Source organism: Crinia signifera, chromosome 1 (assembly GCF_055691185.1).
Source record: "Crinia signifera chromosome 1, ASM5569118v1, whole genome shotgun sequence".
Classification (NCBI taxonomy): Eukaryota; Metazoa; Chordata; class Amphibia; order Anura; family Myobatrachidae; genus Crinia; species Crinia signifera.
This window is the reverse complement of record NC_139217.1, coordinates 291,348,574-291,370,575: the sequence shown is the minus strand read 5'-3', so window position 1 is coordinate 291,370,575 and position 22,002 is coordinate 291,348,574. Positions and strand designations below refer to the sequence as shown.

The window sequence follows — 22,002 nt, the reverse complement described above, 5'->3', positions numbered from 1 at the left end:
ATTGATAGACTATGATAGGTTGAAACTGAGTGGTTGTTGCTATGGACAACTATTTATCTCTTAAGATCAGGGTGGACAATAAGTTTAATACGGACCCGGATAAGAAAAAAAACAGCTATGTACATTTAAATGTGAGAAATTCTGTAAATGATCGCAAATTAAAGCGTTATTTAAATTTGACACACAGAATACAAGTTAAGGTCCATACACACTGGGTGATTATGCCCAGCGTGTATAGACAGCGATGACCGCTGTAATCGCTGGAGGGAAAGCGGCTCAGTGCATACAAACTGAGCCGTTTTCTAAACGCTTTCTAAAGCTTCTAAAAATTAAGTGATGTTGCCCATAGCAACCTATCAGATATAATTTCTCTATTGCATCCTAGAAAAATTACAGAATCTGATTGGTTGCTATGGGAAACAGCACCTTTTTTCATTTTAAGAAGCTTAAGTAAATTTACCCCCAATGCTACAATACACTACAATCGATTTCGACCACATCTGTTCGATAAACTGAATGATTGTATGCACATTTTAGTGACCAGGCGACGCGTTGCGTGGGCCCGCCATCAAATGTCGCGTCAAGAAATATGTGCTGCACATAATATCTACCTCATTGAAGGAGCGATCGCATGTGTTTTTTAACCACATACGATTGTTCGAATGTAATCCGCAGGTGGGGGCCAGAGGGAGCGCGTTCAGCGGAATCGGGTTTGGAGAGAGGGGGCTGGAGGAACCGCTGGCGGCATCCGTCTGAGTAGTTTAGTGATGTGAAGGAGTGCTAGCGGGCTGCGGGGATCAACAAGTGCTGCGAAATATGTGTGCGCTATATAAATACCTAGTAATAAATAAATTGTCCAAATTCCCCAGGTAGGTAATAAATAAATAAATGCAATGGCTCTACTGACTTACCATTTATTCAATATTTACAGGAGTTTCAGTTTTGTTATGTATACTTTATTATATGTATTCTTAAATTAAGTGAAAACATTATGCACTATTTATTTATATAAAACCACTTTTATTACACTTTTTGTTCACAAATAAATTAAATCTGAATGGCAAAAGTTTGTTATACAGCGAATCAGACATATACAGTTAGGTAAGATGCATGCAGCACACAATCAGCTGTTACTAGGCATGCATGAGACATACATTTGACCTAACAAGGAAATATTAAAGCATATTTAAAATACAAACCAAAAATTCTCCAAGGGTAATGAAAGTGATATTGTGACCATAGGTGTGCGCAGCACATTTTATTAGGGGGTGCACCACCTATTGTGCATGTCTAACAAGACCCATTGGATGCATCTAACACCACCAATCAGGCGTGTCTACCATCAGCTATTGGCACTCACTACAATATAAAAGTCTCTCAGCCACAACATAATCTCCTGCCTATTTCAGTCAGTTTTTAATCTTCTTATTACTCTCTGTAACAGTTCATGCAAATAAAGTCAAAAACATATATGGATGACACAGGTATGTAGTGATACGACAATGGTCTAGTACAATTAACAATGCAAAACACACATAATTGAATGATGGGCTCTTCTTTTAAAAGAATACAGTTCTAAAAAGCAAAAGTCTTTGGTAAAAGGCATTGCTGGTTGCTAGCGGCAGGGAGGTGTTTATAAGGGCGAGCACAGCATTAGGGGGTGCCTGTGCACCCCAAACACTCTATGTGCGCATGCCTATGATTGTGACCTAATATACTTTGAAAATATAAATATATTAACAATATTCGATGAGGACGATATATAAGTAGCTATACAATATGGAGGGAAAGTTTTCTAGAAATCATATTCTAAAAAAACTGAACCTTATGCTGTGTACACACGGGGGAGATAGGTGCTATAATCGCTGGGAATATGGTCGCAGGCGACCATATTGCCAGTGATTGGAGTGCGCACCAGCGATAAATCTCCGGGTGCGCGCTCCCGTTTTCTGCCCCATTGTAATCGCTGGCGACCAGCTAATTACCTCTGCGGCTCCCCCAGCAGAGGTTCATTTTCAACAGCGACCATCTCTGGTCGCTTGTTGAAAAAGAGACACTGAGCAATATATTGCTCAGCAATATATTGCAAGCAATATATTGCTAGCAATATATCTCCCCCCGTGTGTACGCACCTTTAGAGGATTACCTTTCTAGCGCTGGTATCAATTGAAACATTTTTTGTACAGAATTACCATATATAACACAACAGATCTATGACTAATATTATTAAAAGAGAGTTGACCAATTTTATCAAAAGAGTAAAATACCCATAAATAATCAGTAACACATAAACAGGCATAAACAAACTATTCATCATGGGTCCGTTACACATACATAAAGATGCACTGCACATCCACAAGTCATGTGTGGACAGTCAGCTGGGTCTCATCCTGTAAGGTAAGGTGTAAAGGTGCCCATACACTGAGCCGATTTGGGCCGTCGCAATCGGTTTGATGTCCCCTCAGGTGCGCATCGGACCCGAGCAGGTGGTCGGACCTGTTGGTCATCCGTCCACCTGTCCTGGGACCTCCTCCGCGTGCAGCGGGGGGTGGGCTGCGGGGTCCGGCCAACTGGTTGGGTGGGCGGGCAGCGGGTCCTGACTCCCTGTAGTGCTGGTCAGCGGGTCCAGTGGATGGGAACTGAGTGAATAATCTCAGCCAACCAGCATCTGGCCAGTGTTTTCAAATTCAGCAGCACATCCCGCGCTGCCGTCCGGCGAATAGCGCTTCTCACTCAGTTCCCATCCACTTTTTTTACCCGAATGTCAATGCGATTTATCGCATGCGATTTATTGCATGTATAATTTGGCACATCAAGTGCCAAATCACAAGCAGCCTCCCGGGCAGCTACCAGGGGTCTTTCAAGGGCAAACTGGACCGACTTGTCCTAAAGACAAGTCAGACCCAGTGTATGGGGGCCTTTACTACCATAAGTGCAGAGAGCGCAGCTGTAATGCCCAGACCTGAAGGGGGCCCATCTTTCCTGTGTAAGGTACATGTGTATACCACTGATTAGTACATAGGGCCCTTACAATGTTCCGCTATAGGGCCTGCAAATATCTAGTTAAGCCCCTGACTATAAGGTATATACAGAAAAGTAAAGGTGGCACTCCAGAGGTTTCATTAAAAAAGTATGGATTTTATTCCATCCTAAGTGGTTAATTGATACTCATTTCATACAGAAAAGCAAAATGCAGGTTCAAACATTTCCGCCCAGTAATTTGACGTCCTTTTTGCTCAGGAATGGGGAACCTTTGGTCCTCCAGCTGTTGTTGAACTACACATCCCAGCATGTCCTGCTACAGTTTTGCTTTTTGCCCATGTTGCAGGGCATGCTGGGATGTGTAGTTCAACAACAGCTGGAGGGCCAAATGTTCCCTCTCGCTGTTTTAGCTATTAACACAGGTATTCTGTGTGAAAGGGTAAAACCGGCAGGTCTTCACATACTGTAATTCCAATGGAGTCATTTAGGAATAATCCAGTGGCAGGCTGAGATGTAATCAGTCATACTGTATAAACTCTCGTCTTGAAATGAACATCCCTATTAAAAGGATGATTTGTTTACTTCCCCAGTCTAGTTGTGTTGATAATATGAGAACTAGTATGACATAGTATCTATGGGAGTATATGTTCACATACCTCCAAACTGTCCCGTTTTTCTCAGGAATGTCCTGATTTTTTTGAGACGTTCCCACTTCACTCCCGGGGCCGGCAGTGTCCCGCGGCGTGGAAGGGGGGGGTTGGGAGTACCCCCTGTGAACAGATGCTGTGCACAGCGTCTATTCCTGCAGCCTGACGGTCTGGAGACATAGCCAGCAGCTCCCAGAGGCGCTAGCCATGACCCCACAGTGGCAAAAACAGGGGCGTGGCCTTGTGACAATATGCCACGTCCCCTTACTGCGAGGCCATGCCCCCAAAATTTGGGACGAGCGTCTCTGGCACACGAAGCATCCCTCCTCCCCATTCCTCAATGTTGGGAGGTATGGGTTCAGATGGTAACATCTAGGTGTGTTAGCTTACACAAATTACAAGTAGACCCTGGGAAAAGTTAGTGCAAAACCAAACATTTATCCAATGGACACATGTTACTTTATATATGATATCTTTGTATTATGTGGTATTGATTAAATACTGATATAGTACCTTTTTTAGAACTGTTCACTTGTCTTTTCATAATATTATCATTGTTATATATTGTATGTTACTTTGTCTTGTGTATATTTTAAGACCAAGGCATTGAATAGGCCACCAGATGGTACACTAGGGATGTAAGTCAAGGGTTGCTCTATACAGGCGCACACGGCAACCAGCACTGATACAACTGTTATGTTGTTCCGTCATTTTGATGGGCTGGCAACTAGTAATTCATAAAGAATGTAACTTGTATCTTCCAGGTGACCGAGGAAAACTAGGATATGATGTCTATCTCAAATGCACATATACCTTACTTCTATTCATCTAATCCAGGGACAGGAACCGTTGGCCCTCCAGCCATTGTTTAACTACACATCCTAGCATGCCCTGCTTCAGCTTTGCTATATGGCCTTGCTAAAACTGATGCAGGGCATGCTGGGATGCGTAGTTCAACAACAGCTGGAGGGCCAAAGGTTCCCCATGCCTGATCTAAACACTTAAAGTATGTTTTCCAGTATGCACCTTAAATATAATCATCCATATCTTTTCTATGTATCATTGTTTTCAGTTGAAAGCATTCTCAGTACCACTTATTGGGGTATGGATCATAGGATAGACCGACATTAGACCTACAAGCATTAGGTCAACCACTGAAGGTCGACATGCATGAAGGTCGATATGACTGAAGGTCAACATGTGTTAGGTCGACAGGGTCATTAGGTCGACACAAGCATTAGGTCAACACAGGGAAGGTCGACAATCAAAAGGTTGAGGTGGGTTTGTCACTTTTTTTACCCGAATGTCAACATGGACACTAAAATAGTGCACCGCGGCACACTGTTTTATTCTCCCACCACTCCCTAGTGGATGCTAGGGCATATGTAGGCTCAAAAAAGTGAAAAACCCCATGCTGACCTTCCCCTGTTCGACCTAATGCTTGTGTCGACCTAATGACATTGTCAATTTAACCCATGTCGACCTTCAGTCATGTCGACCTTCATGCATATTGACCTTCAGTGGACGAACTAATGCTTGTCAACCAAGTGACAGTATCCCCACTTAATGTAATAGTTCAAGAAAATGTTACCTAATTTCCTGAATACAATATAGCATTTCCGGATTACCACTGCCACTACTATTGGCTCTTACTGGTGTCCATAAGACTTGTCGCCCATATTGGCAAAGACTGTCCCATGATGAATATACCTATGTACAACACACTTGCATTCTTCCACCATCATTATAACCTTTACCACATTGCTAGATCCTGAGCAGTTCAGCGTCAGGTGATTCATGGTGAATTTGAAAGGCTGGCAATGGGAGCAGATGTTGAGCTGGTCCCTCTGGTTGGGTACGTAGATAGAGTTGCATATCCCAAAGCACAAATTATTCTGTATCACCAATTTGTCACAATTCTCATGTATAATATTCTGCAAAGAAAAACATTTGACTAATAAATATCAAGTAAATACACCACTCTATTTTACATTCAAAGTTATCATTTCATATTTTCAGAATAAAATGTGATTAGAACAATTGTACGTTGGCACAAATATAGTAGCCCACGAGTTGTGGGCAGTGCCTAACTTTCAGTTATTCTTTCATTACATTTGGGCCCTTTTCTTTCATATACTTGAAGGATGTCATTTTGTGGGTTGAACCAATATTCATTACAATTAAGCTGATCATTTCACTAGTGAACAATGCCATATACTGTATAGATTGTTCTTAGTGTTCCTCAGGTATGTAACTCTCCTTGGAGTCTTTGTACTAATCCTTGGCCAGAGAGGAGTGGCCAAAGAAAAAGTAAGAGCTAAATCAGCTCCAAACTGCCATGTTACAGGCTGTTTTGAAACATGACAGGAGCTGATTGGCTGATCTCCATCCATTTAACCTCTCTCCAAGGCTGCAGTCTTTATTGAGGCAGGCCACAAAGTGTGTCACTTCACTATGTAGGAGTGAAGCTTTGATATGCTACTTGTGGTTCCAACTTTATAAAAAAATATAATTAAACACCCTGCACCTGTTACATCTGCCCCACCTGCAGTGCACATGGTTTTGTCCATCTGCAAAAATTGCTGCCTTGCTAACAGGTCTGAATCAAGCCTTGTGTGCATTTTAACTATGCGATTTCGCTTGAACTCTCAAGAGCCATATAACCTTGACTATATTTAATAGAGATTTAGACTATACTAGTACCGATGGTGTAATGGTTTGCATGAGGTCATGGGTTTGATTCCCACCATGGCCCTAACTGTGTGGAGTTTTTATATTCTCCCCGTGTTTGAGTGAGTTTCCTTCGGGTACTCAGGTTTTCTCCCACAATCTAAAAATATACTGGTAGGTTAATTGGCTCCCAACAAATTAACCCTAGAATGTCTGTGCGTGCACATGTGTAAGCTCCACTGGGACAGGGATTTATGTGAATGTTCAACTGTTCTCTGTAAATCACTGCAGAATATGTGTGTGCTATATAAGAAACCGGTAATAGTAATAATATATTAGAACACTAGAGACTGTATAGAATATAGTCACAATTGGCTTGCCTACACAGTCTACTCTTTCTTGTGATGCCGAGTCTACAGATATGCACATCGGCATCACTGTGTGATTTGTGCTATGTGTTATTCTGATTTTGACTATATAGTCAAAACAGGAAGCTCACATCACACCGTGTGTATGCACCTTTACACCTGTAGGATCTTATAATTTTTAAGGGTCTTTTGTGAAAAGCAGAGTGGATGGGACCAGTGTTATGTTAGCGTGACTAGTGCCATATTGGCATGTACATTCCCTAAATTGTCTGCCAATGTCTCCCTAAATACGTTAAAATAGTAGAATTGCATAGTTTGAGAAAAACAGAAATACAAATATTATACTGAGCAGTTGGGTGGCTGGTCATCATCATGCTGTCAAGATTATGGGCTTATTTTTATGTAGAAGTCTGGAGCTTTAGTCCTGTCTGCCCCATTGTTAATCTGTCCCTTTATATGTGGCTGGAATATGACTGGAGGTGTGGCTTCACTGTGTTCCGAAGAAGCATAAACCCATAACACAATGCATGCAACTTTCATTTAGTAGCTATACAGTGTACATAATAAGTACAGTACTCTAGTACAAGGAGCATCTTATTGGTAAGGGAAACAAGCCCTGTTTTTTCCCTTTAAGGTCCATACACACTGGGCGATTTTGCCCAGCGTGCATGGACAGCGATGATGATTATTATTTATTATTTATTTACAGTTTCTTATATAGCGCAGCAGATTCCATTGCGCTTTACAATAGTAGACAGTGATAAGACAAACTGGGCAACAACAGACAGACTTGGAGGTAGGAGGGCCCTGCTGCAAGCTTACAATCTATAGGGATCGTTTTCATCGCTGGGGGGGGGGGAGCCGCTCATTGCATACACACTGAGCGGCTTTCCCCCTGCCCGCGGTGCCGACATCGGGGGGGGGGGGGGCAGACGGCTTTGCATAGCACAGAGGGCTGGGGCTGATGTAACATGTGCAGAGAGAGTTAGATGTGGGTGCGGGGTGTACTTCAAACTGATGTCTATATTGCAGTGTAAAAATAAAGCGACCAGTATTTACCCTGCACAGAAACAATAAAACAACCCCCTCTGACTTTCTCTGCACATGTTACATCAGCCCCACCTGCAGTGCACATGGTTTTGTCCATTAGAGAGTGATTGTGCCTTTCCGAGTGAATCAGAATAAACCCCAATGTCATTATTTACTATGAATACTGTATCTGCTGAGTACATTTTTTTTTTATTAAAAATACATGTAGGCACAGTGTAATGTAAGTAATGGCTATTCACTTACCTGGAAGAATGGCACTGTTTTACACACTTCCTGTTGTACCTCCTGCGTTTTAATGGGATAGATTAAGTCTTCCGGAGCTCCATTCATTTTATATATGAAATAGTCCCAGGACTTTTTGTCATACTTTTCATGGACATCTGATTTTCTTACATTGAAAGAAAGAGAGGGCAAAGAGTTTGTTCTGGTCCTGCTATGGCCCATCATCCTAGGCGAATCCATGGTCTGCACAGTTCTTTGTCCTTCTTTCACTAAGAGCTTTAACTTGGAAGTTTTGTTTTTCTCTGGATTATGTTCACTGGCTTCGGATTTGGCATGTTCCTTTCCCAGGAAGGTGTCTTGCAGCACAAAATTCCAGGTACGTCCACTCTCTTTTCCAGAGTGTTGCTGATAAACGGTTGGGTGATGCTTGGCTCTGCCGCTTGCTTCTACATGTTTCCCTTCTGCTTCAATAACAACATAAAATATAATGAGGTGGAAGATTTGGAACAACATGGTGCGGTCCACTTCTTGCTGCCACATAGCTCCCTGTGTGAGGCATTCAGGTTTTAAAGACCGGACTGATCTAGTTATCACATCCCCTGTGATTTCAGTGATAAAATCTTGGTCCTTTGTTTAATTTATGTTAATTCAATTGCTCTTTTATAGTGATGTGTATGTGTTAAAGTGTTTTTGAAATGTTTCTTTTATGTCTGACTTCTAATGTCTAATGTGCTACTTACCTGGGCAAGACCAAGAAGACTGAATGTGTATTAGTGGCATGATCAACATAAGCATTAAAGCCATCATCATGTACAGTGCACATATTGAAAGCATTTCAAGAATATTTTAACTACAGTTAAATTATACCTTTGTATAAGTAATATGTAGTTCCATCATTATTTATAGTCAAAGACGGGGGTGGTGGCGGTGTTCCAACATGGGAATGACCAGCGTTTCCATGCGAACACTGGGCGTTCCAATGTAAATTTCGGCAAAGCGAAACGGCGGTGGAAGGGGCGTGTAATCGCCGGGGCGGCGTTATATGGACCTCTGTAAGCTGCGAGCTTTGCGGCTTACCTACTCAATTGAAATCAGGGCATCTGTCTGTTATCTTCTAAGATGCAATAGAGAAATTATAGACAGAATCTGATTGGTTGTTTTGGGCAACATCACCTCTTTTCCTTTTTAGAAGCTTTAGTAAGTTTACCCGGTACTGTTGCTATAAAGGGTATGGATCATAAGGTCGACAAGTTTTAGGTTGACAGTCATTAGTCGTAGGTCGACATGGACACCATATAAGTGTACCACATCCCCTTCCATGAGTCGCTGTGATCGCCATGCTTCCGCACACTGTAATATTTCCCCCCCACATCTACTGATATGGTAAAATATGAACAAGCTCTATTATTGCAAATAAAAACATGAAAAACTTATGTCGACCTGTTTCATGGAAACCATTTGTTTGTGTCGACCTAATGCATGCCGACCTTTGTCATGTGTCGACCTAGTGCCTGTCGACCAATAGTGATCAACCTGATGCTTACACATCCACTCGCAAGCATCCACACATGAAAAATTCTTCAATGGTTACTTACCATCGAATGATTTTCCTCTGTTTGAAACCGAAAAGTAGCCCAGGACTTACATTTCCACTGCATGATGTTCTGCGAATTGGGGGCAGGGGCAGATGTCATGTGACATTATCCACCCGCCCCAATCAGGCAGGGGAATGCCTGTGTTCCCTGGGGCCCTTCCAGCATTTCTATGAGTGAGCCCACCGTTTCAGTTACAGATGTCCCCAGTTGTGCTTTTAGTGGGAAAAAAAAGTACATTCCGGAAAGTGAAGTTTTCGGAATAATTTGGATAACAGATATCCGGATAAGGGGTACTCTACCGGTTCTATGTATATTTTTTTACAACATTAGTTAAAATGAATATTAAAATGTGAAGATAAACACACTGGCCCTTATTCTAATTGAGTCAGACCGCTGTGTGTGCGTTCGGAAAGCTGATGTTTGGTGTTTGCGCATGTGCAGAGGCATTTCTGTGCATGTGTAAACGCCTTGCACGTCCGAACATGGTGTGAATTCCATGCAGAAAATGATGGGTCGGATCCATCTGAGCAGGGGGTGGAGAGGGGCGTGAAGGGATGTTTTGGCTCATTACCATATGCGTACGCCATGGGCGTTCCCCTGAAAACGCTGGGCTACGTATGGTAATGTGGCCGTCATGCACGTGTGGGGGGCGGACCGCTGACATAGCCGGATGTCAGCTGCCCGTCCATATCCCTGCTTTCATATGGAAAAATGTCCGAGTGGTCTGGAGCACTCGGTGCTGCCTGACCACTTGGTCCATCATTCTATGGTCTGCGACCATCCGAGGATGGGGGAGGTTTTCACAGATAAGGGAGGTGTTCAGATGAAACATCCGCTCGTGGTCTGTTCGCTCAGCGTTTTACCACATTCAGACGGTGTGAGCGATCCGTACGGTAGGCGGTGGCCATCCGAAAATACGCATCCGTCCGTTTCAACTAGAATAAGGGCCACTATGTAGATTGTAATTGTGCATTTTGATTGTGACAATAAATATTTTGTTTTTTTTCCTGCATGTGGGAAAAAGTCAATGTTCGATTCTAAGCACCTACCAATAGATTGAAGGTAAACATTGTTGGAAACAATGTCCAATTGGGAAAGAAAATAGACCTTTGGAAAAAAAATATGCAAATTACAGAGACACTGGAGACCATCTTGAGAAGTTGCAAAAACATTTACAAACTAAACATTTCCTTTGAAAATCTTAGCTGACAACATTTTAAATATCCTGTTTATGTGAAGAAAAGACTTGAAGGTTTAACTATAGCCTCACAAATCCTGACAGCAAGATAAAAAGAAACACCTATTTCCGAGGCTGGCTTTGACAATAATTGCTAGCTCAGTGCCAGGATTTGTAATCCACACACCGCTTGATTCAATTGGAAATTTCAATCAACAATTAGGTTGGCAACCATTTGCTTCAAAACAGTGTGATGATTACTGCTAATTATTGTCATGTTGATCCGAGCTAAATACGTTTGTCATTATTTGCATCTTACTTCAAAGGGATTCATTTTTATTACCTGCTAATTTGGCTGAACCAAGTGCCACTTATTATTGTGACATAGGACACAGATTTGCAGCCTGTGTATCTCTCATTGTACTTGTGGATATTTAAATCTCAATTCTTACCTCTTGCTGGTGGAGGTTTTTACATTGCAAATTATCATCACAGGATGTAACACAGATTCTGTTCCCTCCTCCTAAAGAATAAACTTGTCTTGGAAGTTTTTTTCGAAGAAGAAAATACATTGCAAATTAGCCTTTAAAGGCAAAATAGTTGCCTTACAAATGAATGCATTTTTTTTAGCATTCTAGATGACTCGTGGTCCTCCTAGTGTGTAGCTGGCTATCTGATATTCCAGTCAGTGGTACAGTTATTACATTTCAAGTGTTCTATTTCGGTTTAATCTATGTGGTGCTGATTTCCATCTGAAATCTTGTTTGGAAACAGGCTAATTGGGCCTACACTAATTGTGAGCAATTTCAGGACATTTTCTAAGCGATCTGGCACTTAGAAAATGCCCCTACATCGCTACGGAGCTGTAGGCTGCCACTGGAGGGAGTGTTGAGGCTTCCGCATACAGGGACCAGTATGTGGAAGCCTCAACACTCCCTCCAGCGGCAGCCTACAGCTCCGTAAAACTAGTGAGGACATTCATCGGATGAAAAGCGGAGCCCACCACTAACTACATTGATATACCTGTACCGGTAAAGTGCACTTACCTTGTGAGTTCAATTTATACTTGGGTCTCCCACCAATCCAACAGCCAATCCTGTGACGTGTCATTGCCAACCGCTTTATTCATTTTCACACATTTGTTATACCTTGTTTTTATATGTATTTAATGTGGTCATATTTACAGTAAAAGTAACTTGCCTTTTAGTCCTTAATGTTTTAGCGCTGCTCACATGCCTTGTGCGTGACTGTTGAAGTTTTATCTTTGTGGGGATTGACTACCGCCTCTTTTGAGCAGCTGCTTACATAGAAACTCAGCCCCTGTTAAAGCGCCTGATTCTTCCTTGTGAATTTTTCTTTCTTATCTGTGTGAAATTGCATTTCATCATAGATTAGAATAAACAGGTCCATTGGTGTCACAAGGTGTGTTGACACCCTGTGTGTGCTCTGCAAAGGCAGCCCCTCCGCCTGCTGTGCAGGAAGCCCAACCAGGCTGAAAAAGGGGTAGAGCCTAATTGAAGGGTGCAGGGCTTCATGGGAACCTGTTTTTGTCACTCCGGGAACATGTCCAGTATCCCCAGAGATATATAAATGTAGAAAGTAATAACTGTGTAACAAATTGTCTTGCAAACATGAGTGGCTGGCAATACCACCATAAGCTGCCAACACTTACAGCTCAGCAAGTGTAGCTCGGGCAGACTTTGAGACAATACACTCTTCCTACTACTCTATACACCAGTGATTTTCTACCTTTTTACTTTGTGGCACACTAAATAAGATTTTAAATGCAAACTAATTACACCCCCCTCCCCTCACCCCATTAGACAGAGACAGGGCCAGTGGTAGCGTTCCCCCTGCAAACTAGAATGCTTTTCTGTGAGAATTACTGTGCAGGGCCAATGTGGACATTAAAATGTTCCACCTCATCATTAGAGGTGGTCGAACTCAGTTCCACTGTGTTCCCCCTCACTTTAACCCCGGCCTATCGGCCCCCATATAGAAAAATACAATCACATTGGTCCCCACAGGTAACAAAAATAAAATACATTGGCCCTTTACATTAAAATAAGAGACCAGTAAATAACAGTCAAACTGGTGGTGGCTGTAAACTGGTTTGGGCATCTTTAGATCTGGGGGCACACTTGAGAGCAGCTCAATGCACACTAGTGTGCCACGGCACAGTGGTTGAAAAAAACTGCTATACACTTTGTATATAATATACACTTTGTATATAATGCTCCAATGCTTATTTTGTACCTTTCCATCTTTCCAACTTTTTTTCTGCCTCCATCCAGAGGGCATCCTGATCCCGATTGCTGCAAATCAGTTCTATTTAATATTTAGAAAACAACGTTCCCCCAAAAACTAGGAATTCCTCCTTTATAAGTATTCTGAGGTTGGTTTAATAAAAAAGAAGAGTTAATATTGTAATAATAATTGCCAAAACATTAATTTCACATGAAAAGGGGTTTTAGCTTTTATTCATTTGTGTAATATGTAATGACATTTCTGTGGCCATTGTTTTATTACAAGGATCTACCAAAGTCTCTGCACAGGCAGTGTAAGCAAGTTGCATCAAAGCATGTAATTATGCTGCAAGAGAAGTACAGAACATGACATCACCTGTTATTATGTACTCTTTGAATGAATGCCTATAGACAGAAGCTAAAACACAATATTCATTTCATTCATGTTCTCTTTAACATGTCAACATAGGCCATGCGAAATGCTGACTGCCTATTTGTGATAATTATGGTTCACTGATTGCTGAAACTCACTCCATCATCTCCTTAAAATACAGACCACAATACCATTACTTAAATAAGTCATTTACTAAAGGAAATACATGATGCTTGCCTGTAGAGTTCAGCTTCCTCCGCTATTATGCTACCTATGGCCTCTATGTATCATGCTGGGGCCGCTGTATTGCTACAGATAGTTTATATACATTGAAATAGGCTGGATTTTGTATTGCAAAAGGCAGAATGCATAAAACAATTTTATTTAAAAAATATTATTTATGGAAGTTTTTGTCAAAAAGATTATAGGAATACAAAGGGTGGGAAAACACAATCCAACATTCTTCGGATATGTGAGCAGTTTCTACAGCCCATGTCTTAGATTCCCATACTCCTCCACTGCTGCCCTGCTCTACTGCATAATGATGGGCACGGGTGTTGTATAGAGTTCCGACAGTTGGGATCCCGACAGTCATTAGCCTGATGTCGGGATCCCGACTGGCTGGACTCAGACAGCATTGCGAGCGCATGAAAGCCCCTGGCGGGCTCACTACGCTCACCACGCAGCGGGCATTGGTGGCTCACTACGCTCGCCATCTATTCTATTCTCCCTCTATGGGGGTCGTGGACCCCCACGTGGGAGAATAGCCGGTGGCTGTCGGGATCCCGTCTGTCAGTGTTTTAACAGTCGGGATCCCAAAGTCGGGTAAATGACTGTCGGGACCCGGTCCGGCACCCGACGGGCACATGGCTCGATCTGTTTTTTACTTGTGAACAGCTGATTAAAATCAGGAGTATATACAGTACTTGAATGTCACACTTTGCAGTGTCTTAGCTCTATACTTTGGGCTGTATTCAATGAGAAATATTCTCCGTGCATGGCGAGAGATTTTTTCTCTCGCCATGCACTCGCCCTGTTCCGGAGGGCTCGCTGCCACTCCTGCTCCCACTATTCAATGTGGTTAAGACTCGCCGCCACTCGCGGCGAGTCTTAACCCCTGCAGTGGACGAGCGTCCACGGCAGGGAGCCGGCAGGGAGCCGGGGGACGGTGGCAGCCAGGGAGATTAAAGTCTCCCTGGCTGCCCCAGAACATATGTTGAGGGGAGGAGGGCTCCCCGGGACCCAGGCAGCACAAGCTGCCCCCCCTATAGCCAGCAGGGGACCCAGTATTCACTGCACCCGATCGTGCATATGTAATGATCGGGTGCAGTGAATATATGAATATCTAATACACAGAGCTCCAGCCCCCTGCTGGCTGCTCTGTGTAAAAAAAAAAAAAAATTTAAAAAATATATATTTTTAAATTAAATATATATTCATGTGCTATAAGCACATGAATAAAAATAACATGCCCCTTCACAGAAAAAAATTCCTGATTTTTTGACACCAAAATTAAAAAAAAAACCTTTTAGTTTAAAAGTTCACATTCCAGTTCTCCATGAAAAGATGGAGAATTACTACACGGAGAAAATCACTTAGAAAGACGGCTAAAATATCACATTGAATAGGGTGGTTCACTTTTGAAGAGCGAAATGCTCCTTCCAATGCGAAAATAGCACAAACTCGCCATAAAACACGGCAAATTTTTCTCATTGAATACTGCCCTTTGTCTGCCTATATTTCAGATTCATATTTGTTCTGATGCTTCTTCTGTTTCAGTGAGGGAAATTTACTAAGATGTGTATTCTACTTCACATTAGATGTTGCTACAACATCATACTGTCATTGATTTAGTCTGTTGCCATTTGGGGGCAGGGAGGGTATGGATGGTTGCATGTTGCCGATATGGGGAGGGATGAGGCCAGGAACTCCAGATTTCTTGGCCTCATTGTTGTATCTGTAGAGGCTGGCTTGTGCGACTTAATGGGCCACACAGCAGGCCAATGGTGCTCTAGATGTTCCTATACTGCGTCCTAGACTTTACACTTCCTGCTGAATTAACATATTAGCACTTCCATGTAAGCAACAGTGAGAGCAAATCTGAATCAGGCCCCCTTTGCAATGGAGACCCATTTGGGCACTTAAGGTGCTTTATTATGATGAATTCACAGGGTTGGACCGGACCCAGGGACCTACCGACGGGACCTCAAGATAGGTAAGTATCAGTATGTATGGGCTTTGTATGTATTAAAGTTTTATTTTAAATGGGTGTCAGTGTGCTTATTTAACTATTTCTTTTACTGTGGAACTACAAGTGCCAGCGGGCCCTTTAATGCCCCGCATGCTGGGACTTCTGGTTCTCCAAGTCCCAGCATGCGGGGGAGGCTTGCTGGGACTCATAGTTCCACGGTATAAGATAATAGGGTACTTGTGAGTTATCTGGACGCCCGATTTTTTGATTGTATGCCTTAAGTTAAGGCATACAATCAGATGCGATGCGATGCGATATCGCATCGCATCGCATCGCATGCGACCATCGGATGCGATGACCCGATTTTTCCATAGGAATCAATGTTAAAATGATTCCTATGGAAAAAGGGGTCCTTTTCATACCCCTACTATCCAAGTGGGCATGGAGTTGGATATAAACCTGTGGCGAGCGTAGCGAGCCACCGAGCCCGAAGCGTGGCGAGCGAAGCGAGCCCCGCGAGGGGACGGTATTCCGTGTCCCCTCGCGGGGCTCGCTACGCTCGCCACGCTTCGGGCTCGGTGGCTCGCTACGCTCGCCACAGGTTTATATCCAACTCCATGCCCACTTGGATAGTAGGGGTATGAAAAGGATCCCTTTTTCCCATTGAATTCCATGTTAAAATGGACTCAGTCCATTTTAACATTGATTCCTATGGAAAAATCGGGTCATCGCATCGCATCGCATCCGATGGTCGCATGCGATGCGATGCGATGTGCCCGATCCGACCCGATTTAGAAATCGGGCGTCCGGATAACTCACAAGTACCGATAATAGTTTTTCATCTAATTTTTTACACCAAATATCAGCTCGATGCCCACCGCCCAGGGCATGGAGGACAGCCCCGGGCTTCAGCATGGGCAGGTAAGTTCTGGAGGGGGGACCCCTTCTTTGGGGGGGTCCCCACTCCCTCAGGACCCCTGCCCATGCTGACCGGTCAGGGGGATCAATGCTTTGGCCAGGGGACTTGTATAAAAAGTCTCCCCCCGGCTGTGGCATTCCCCTGCTGGCTGGTTGGGCCCGGTGCTGCTTCTTGAAATACTGGGGGCCCCTAGTCATTTTGTCCCCCGTATTTTAGGAACCAGGACCGGCCGTTGAGCCTGGTGCTGGTTTTATAAAATCAAGGGGACCCTATTTGTTTTGCCCCGTGATTTTATGAACCCAGGACCGGCTCTTTGAGCCCGGGGCTGGTTATGCTCAGGAGGGGGGACCTCACGCCACTTTTTTTCACCAGAAACATGCACAGATCACAATGATCTGTACATGTCTCTGACCAATTCGCACATCAGACCCTGGTCTGAAAAAAGTGTGAATTGTATAGACCAAAAAAATGTGATTTCCATTTGCGCGTGCTCTTAAATAAGCGATTTGTATACTTTTCTGTGCGAAAAACATCTGGATGCGAATTAAGTGCGATTTTAGTGCGATTTTTAACTCTTTTAGAAAGTGCGATTTATCGCCAATAAATGCGGAAAACGGGCCGTTGCACACCCTATTAAATGTGCGATTTGGCCAAAAAATACAAAAAAAAAAAAAGAGAAATCACCTTTTTTATGCGAAAATATCTAAAAAAAAAACAGAAATTGACTCCTATTAAATGTCACCCAGTATGTCACACACCATAATGCCCATTACATATTATGCCATAAAAGTGTGCTTACCTACATGCTCGTTGTCAGGAGTTACATGTTCGATGCCAGGGTTAACATGCTCCTTGCCATGGGGTTACATGCTCCTTGACACGGGTAGGGGGTGCATGCTCATTGCCACAGGGACTAAATGCTCATTGCCAGGAGGGATTACACGCTTGTTGCCCAGGGGGATTACATGCTCGTTGCCTGGGGGTTTACATGATCATTGTCTGGGGAGATTACATGCTCGTTGCCCACCTATAATGCCCCCCTTATTTCTACACACATAAAGCCCCCCATAGTGCCACATGCATAATACCCCCATAGTGTTACACATATAATGCCCCATATTGCCACACACATAATGACCCCATAAAGCTACACACACAGTGGTGTCTATATGGTATGGAGCTGCTGGAGCCTGCCACAGGGTGTGGAGACAGAGCTGCCGCTGTCAGGTGGGGAAAGATGGTGAGGCAGAGGGGGGATGGAGCTCCCAATGACGAACAGAGGGGGAGCTGCCACTGCCAGGCAGATGGAAGTGCTGGGGCGGAGGGGTGAAGGACTTCATGCTGCTAGGAGGGACACATTTGCAGCTGCTATGTAGAGGGGGGGAAAGGGGGCGGCGCAGAATCCGGGCAGTGGCTCAAAGAGGAAGGAGGAGGCCCGCAGAGGGGGGGGGCGAAGGTGGAAGGAGAACTAACGTCTCTGGTTGCCCGGCAACCATAGATGCGGCACGGGCTGATTGGAGCGCCAGAGCTCAATCAGCCTAAACAAGAGGCTGTGCCACTACCTGCGGCTGAGAATTTAAGCACAGCGGGGAGTGGGGGAGCAGGAGAGCGGGCGAGCAGGGCAGAGGAGCCGCGACTCCGGCGCCCTGTTATATGTCGGCGCCCAGAGCATGTGCTCCGACGGCTCCGCCCTCCCTACGCCTCTGGTCTTTAAAGGGTAATTAACACTTTGGTGTACTTCTACTAGATATATTTATGTGACTCACCATAAAGCAGTCTGATTAAACATACTAACTTCTGCAGGTATTAAGCACAATAAGGGTATCAGCGCGTAACTAAAAAATATTGCGCCCCGCCCACCGAAATTTAGGCAGCGCCCCCACAGTTAAATACCCCCCCAGCCACCTGTGGTTCAAAGCCCGGGACCCGCAGAAGATTTGTCTATGGTCCCGGCTCCCCTGTTAGTTCCTTGCTCCAACGTCTAATGCAAACGGACCATCACAAAATGTCTGCCCCCATACAGAAGACACTTTTTTGCTGTATGGGGGCAGACATTTTGTGATAGTCCGTTTAGATTAGAAGCAGAAGCCAGGAAGGGACAGGGGTGCCGGGACCACAGACAAATCTTCTGCGGGTCCTGGGCTCCGATCACAGGTGAGTTACCGGCACGTGGCAGTGGCAGCGGCTGTCACACTTGAGGACGGACTTGACACTGAGGCAAAATGAAAACTTGGTTGTTTAATGAATTTTGCACACATAGACAGGTAAGTAACATCAGAAGACTGGAGATAAGCAAAACATCACTGAGATGATGAGGACTGGACTATATGAAGAAAAGAGAAAGAAATCAGTTTAACTAGGATGCACTCCTCATCCATCTTGTCCCGTAGGACCTAAAAAGTATATAATGTATGATAGTATCTTTATTAGCAATTAAAGGTAAAAAGCCATCCTTTAATATTTGTACTTGTCAATTGTATTTATTGTTGCTGACCTGATATATTATGTCCCTGTATAAGGGAAATCGATGGCGAAATATAAAAACAAAGTAATGAATATAGAATAGAATAGAAAATAAGAAGATTAAAATCTGTAAACTGTTTATTGAATCTGTTTTATTTATTTTGGTACTTTTGTTTATAAGTAGCAGTGATATTGTACCATTGTGTACCTTTCTAATGTGCAATATAGGGCCGCTGTGTGCGCTGTATTTTATGCTAGATCTGCATCACTTAAGCTTATGTAGCTATTTTAGTAATTGTTGCGGTTTGAAGTTATTAGCATATACTGTTGCAACAAATTGGATACTCTTCTCTTTAGAGCCACAATAAATCTGTCTGGCTGCAAAGATTCTCAATCAGGATTTGTTTCAAATAGTGCTATAGTTTATCTGATCAGGGTTGTCAGGTGTTATAGTGAGAGGCTGTGATTGCTGTATACACTTTATTAGCACATATTTTCAACCTGATAGAAGAATGTTGGTATTTCATATGCAACAATGTTTGTTGGTGATACTTTAAAATAATATCCCCAATGTGCATGCAGCAGTTTGATACATAGTCTATGTTTCTAATGTGCACACTGGCCGCAAATTGCAGATCGCATCTACAAACACTCAGAGCGGGCCGATGATTGAGATTGGGGATATTATTCTAAGTGCCACCCTATCTCAATCATCAGCCCACTCTGAGTGTTTGTAGATGCGATCTGCAATTTGCGGCCAGTGTGCACATTAGAAACATAGACTATGTATCAAACTGCTGCATGCACATTGGGGATATTATTTTAAAGTATCACCAACAAACATTGTTGCATATGAAATACCAACATTCTTCTATCAGGTTGAAAATATGTGCTAATAAAGTGTATACAGCAATCACAGCCTCTCACTATAACACCTGACAACCCTGATCTAAACTATAGCACTATTTGAAACAAATCCTGATTGAGAATCTTTGCAGCCAGACAGATTTATTGTGGCTCTAAAGAGAAGAGTATCCAATTTGTTGCAACAGTATATGCTAATAACTTCAAACCGCAACAATTACTAAAATAGCTACATAAGCTTAAGTGATGCAGATCTAGCATGAAATACAGCGCACACAGCGGCCCTATATTGCACATTAGAAAGGCACACAATGGTACAATATCACTGCTACTTATAAACAAGAGTACCAGAATAAAACAGGTTCAATAAACAGTTTACAGATTTTAATCTTCTTATTTTCTTTCTATTCTATATTCATTACTTTGTTTTTATATTTCGCAATCTATATCCCTTATACAGGGACATAATATAGCAGGTCAGCAACAAGTAATACAAATGACCAGTATAAATATTAAAAGATGGCTTTTTACCTTTAATTGCTAATTAATAAAGATACTATCATACATTATATACTTTTTAGGACTGGACTGGAGCCAGCAACACAGTAACTAGAAATGTCCAATAACACAATATCACAGTGATCTGGATTCTGGAGGTTCACTTGGCAGTAACCGATGTTGACCATCGATGGCGTGTCAGAGACAACAATGGAGCACTGCAGGTAAGTATGTAGCTCGGGATAGTACCAATAACACAGTCACTGAAAGAAAGTACACCGATGATGATAGCTGTTCGATGTTAGGTCACCGATGGTGGCTGTAATCGATGATGACTCTCTGAAGGGTGTCTGGTAATAGAAGATGGTACCGGGTAGTAGAGCTGTAGGTGGATGGGAAGCGCAGTGGTCGATGACAATGTTGGTGAATCGATGGTGAACCAGATAGACACTGTGGTAACTACAGGAGCAGAACTGACTGGAATCAGCAGGAGAGAATGCAGCAGAACTGCTAGGAGTCAGGCTGTGCTGGAGATGACAATAGCACTGGTCTGGAGGCTGAATAACACAGGAGCAGATCCTTAGATGCTACTTAAGGCCCCCATACACTAGCCGATTTTGGTCAGATTTCGGCCAGATCAGTCGGATCTGGCCGAAATCGGACCAAAATCGGCTAGTTTTGATGTCCCCTCAGATCCGATGCGCGGTCCCGTGCGCATCGGATCTGCGTCGGGTGGTCGGACCTGCTGCACGTCCGACCACCCGACTAGGGACCTAGTGGGGCGGCGCGGCGGTGGAGGGAGCAGGGGGGGCTGGGGACGCTGCGGGGGACACAGGCGGCATAGAGCCGGGCAGGGGGAGCCGGGAGCTGTCAGTAGTAAAAACAAAAAAAGCCCATACAATGAATGGGCGGCCTGTGATTGGCTGAGCGCTCTCACAGCCAGTCAGCAATTGGCTGAGAGAGCGCTCAGCCAATCACAGGCTGCCCATTCATTGTATAGGCTTTTTTTTTCTAGCACTGACAGCTCCCGGCTCCCTCTGCCCGGCTCTATGCCGCCTGTGTCCCCCGCAGCGTCCCCAGTCCCCCCTGCTCCCACCAGCAGCCCCGCTCTGTAGCCCCCCCCTGCTCCCCAGGTTTTTTACATGTGATAAATCGAGATGATTTATCACATGTAAAAAATGGCACATCAAGTGCCAATCTAATCAAGCTCCCCCGGGGAGCAGCCGGGGAAACTCAGGGGGAAGTCGGGGGCGACTTGTCCTAAGGACAAGTCGCCCTAGTGCAGACCTGGCCAAAAGGTAGATCCTGATCTACCAGTAGATCTTGGGGCATCTGCTGGTAGATCACAGCCAAATTAACAAAATACACGTGAACTTGAACATCTGACGTTTCAGAACGCCAGCTCCCGGTAGTGCCCCTGATGTCATGACGTCACCGGAACGCTGTGAAGAGCCCTCTGCAGCTGCTATATATCAGTCTGGCCCCACACCCACAGATTGTAATGCTGGGCTTACCGCTCTGTACCAGCACAGAGGCTCCTCACAGCACCAAGTACACCCTGAGCGACTCCTGGATGTAGTGTGTGGGGTGTAATTGTCTGATATGGGTGGTACAGTGGCTGCAGGCTGATGCTGCTGGAGTACAGCCGCCGCCTGCTCCGTTATATGATATGATACCCGAGTGGTTCTGTGCTTGTGTCCTGGTTATCAGTTGCTGGCTGACTAATAGATCCTAGAA

At 43.9% G+C, this 22,002-nt stretch overlaps 1 protein-coding gene across 1 annotated transcript; it reads right to left on the bottom strand.

Annotated features, from left to right (window-relative positions):
* Window positions 1–5,278: 5,278 nt before the first annotated feature.
* Window positions 5,279–8,479, bottom strand: CER1 (cerberus 1, DAN family BMP antagonist). Its single transcript, XM_083183440.1, has 2 exons — window positions 7,961–8,479; window positions 5,279–5,563 (listed from the first exon to the last, which is right to left on the bottom strand). Exons 1-2 carry the CDS (start codon window positions 8,477–8,479, stop codon window positions 5,279–5,281), a joined length of 804 nt encoding a protein of 267 aa, XP_083039566.1.
* Window positions 8,480–22,002: the final 13,523 nt, after the last annotated feature.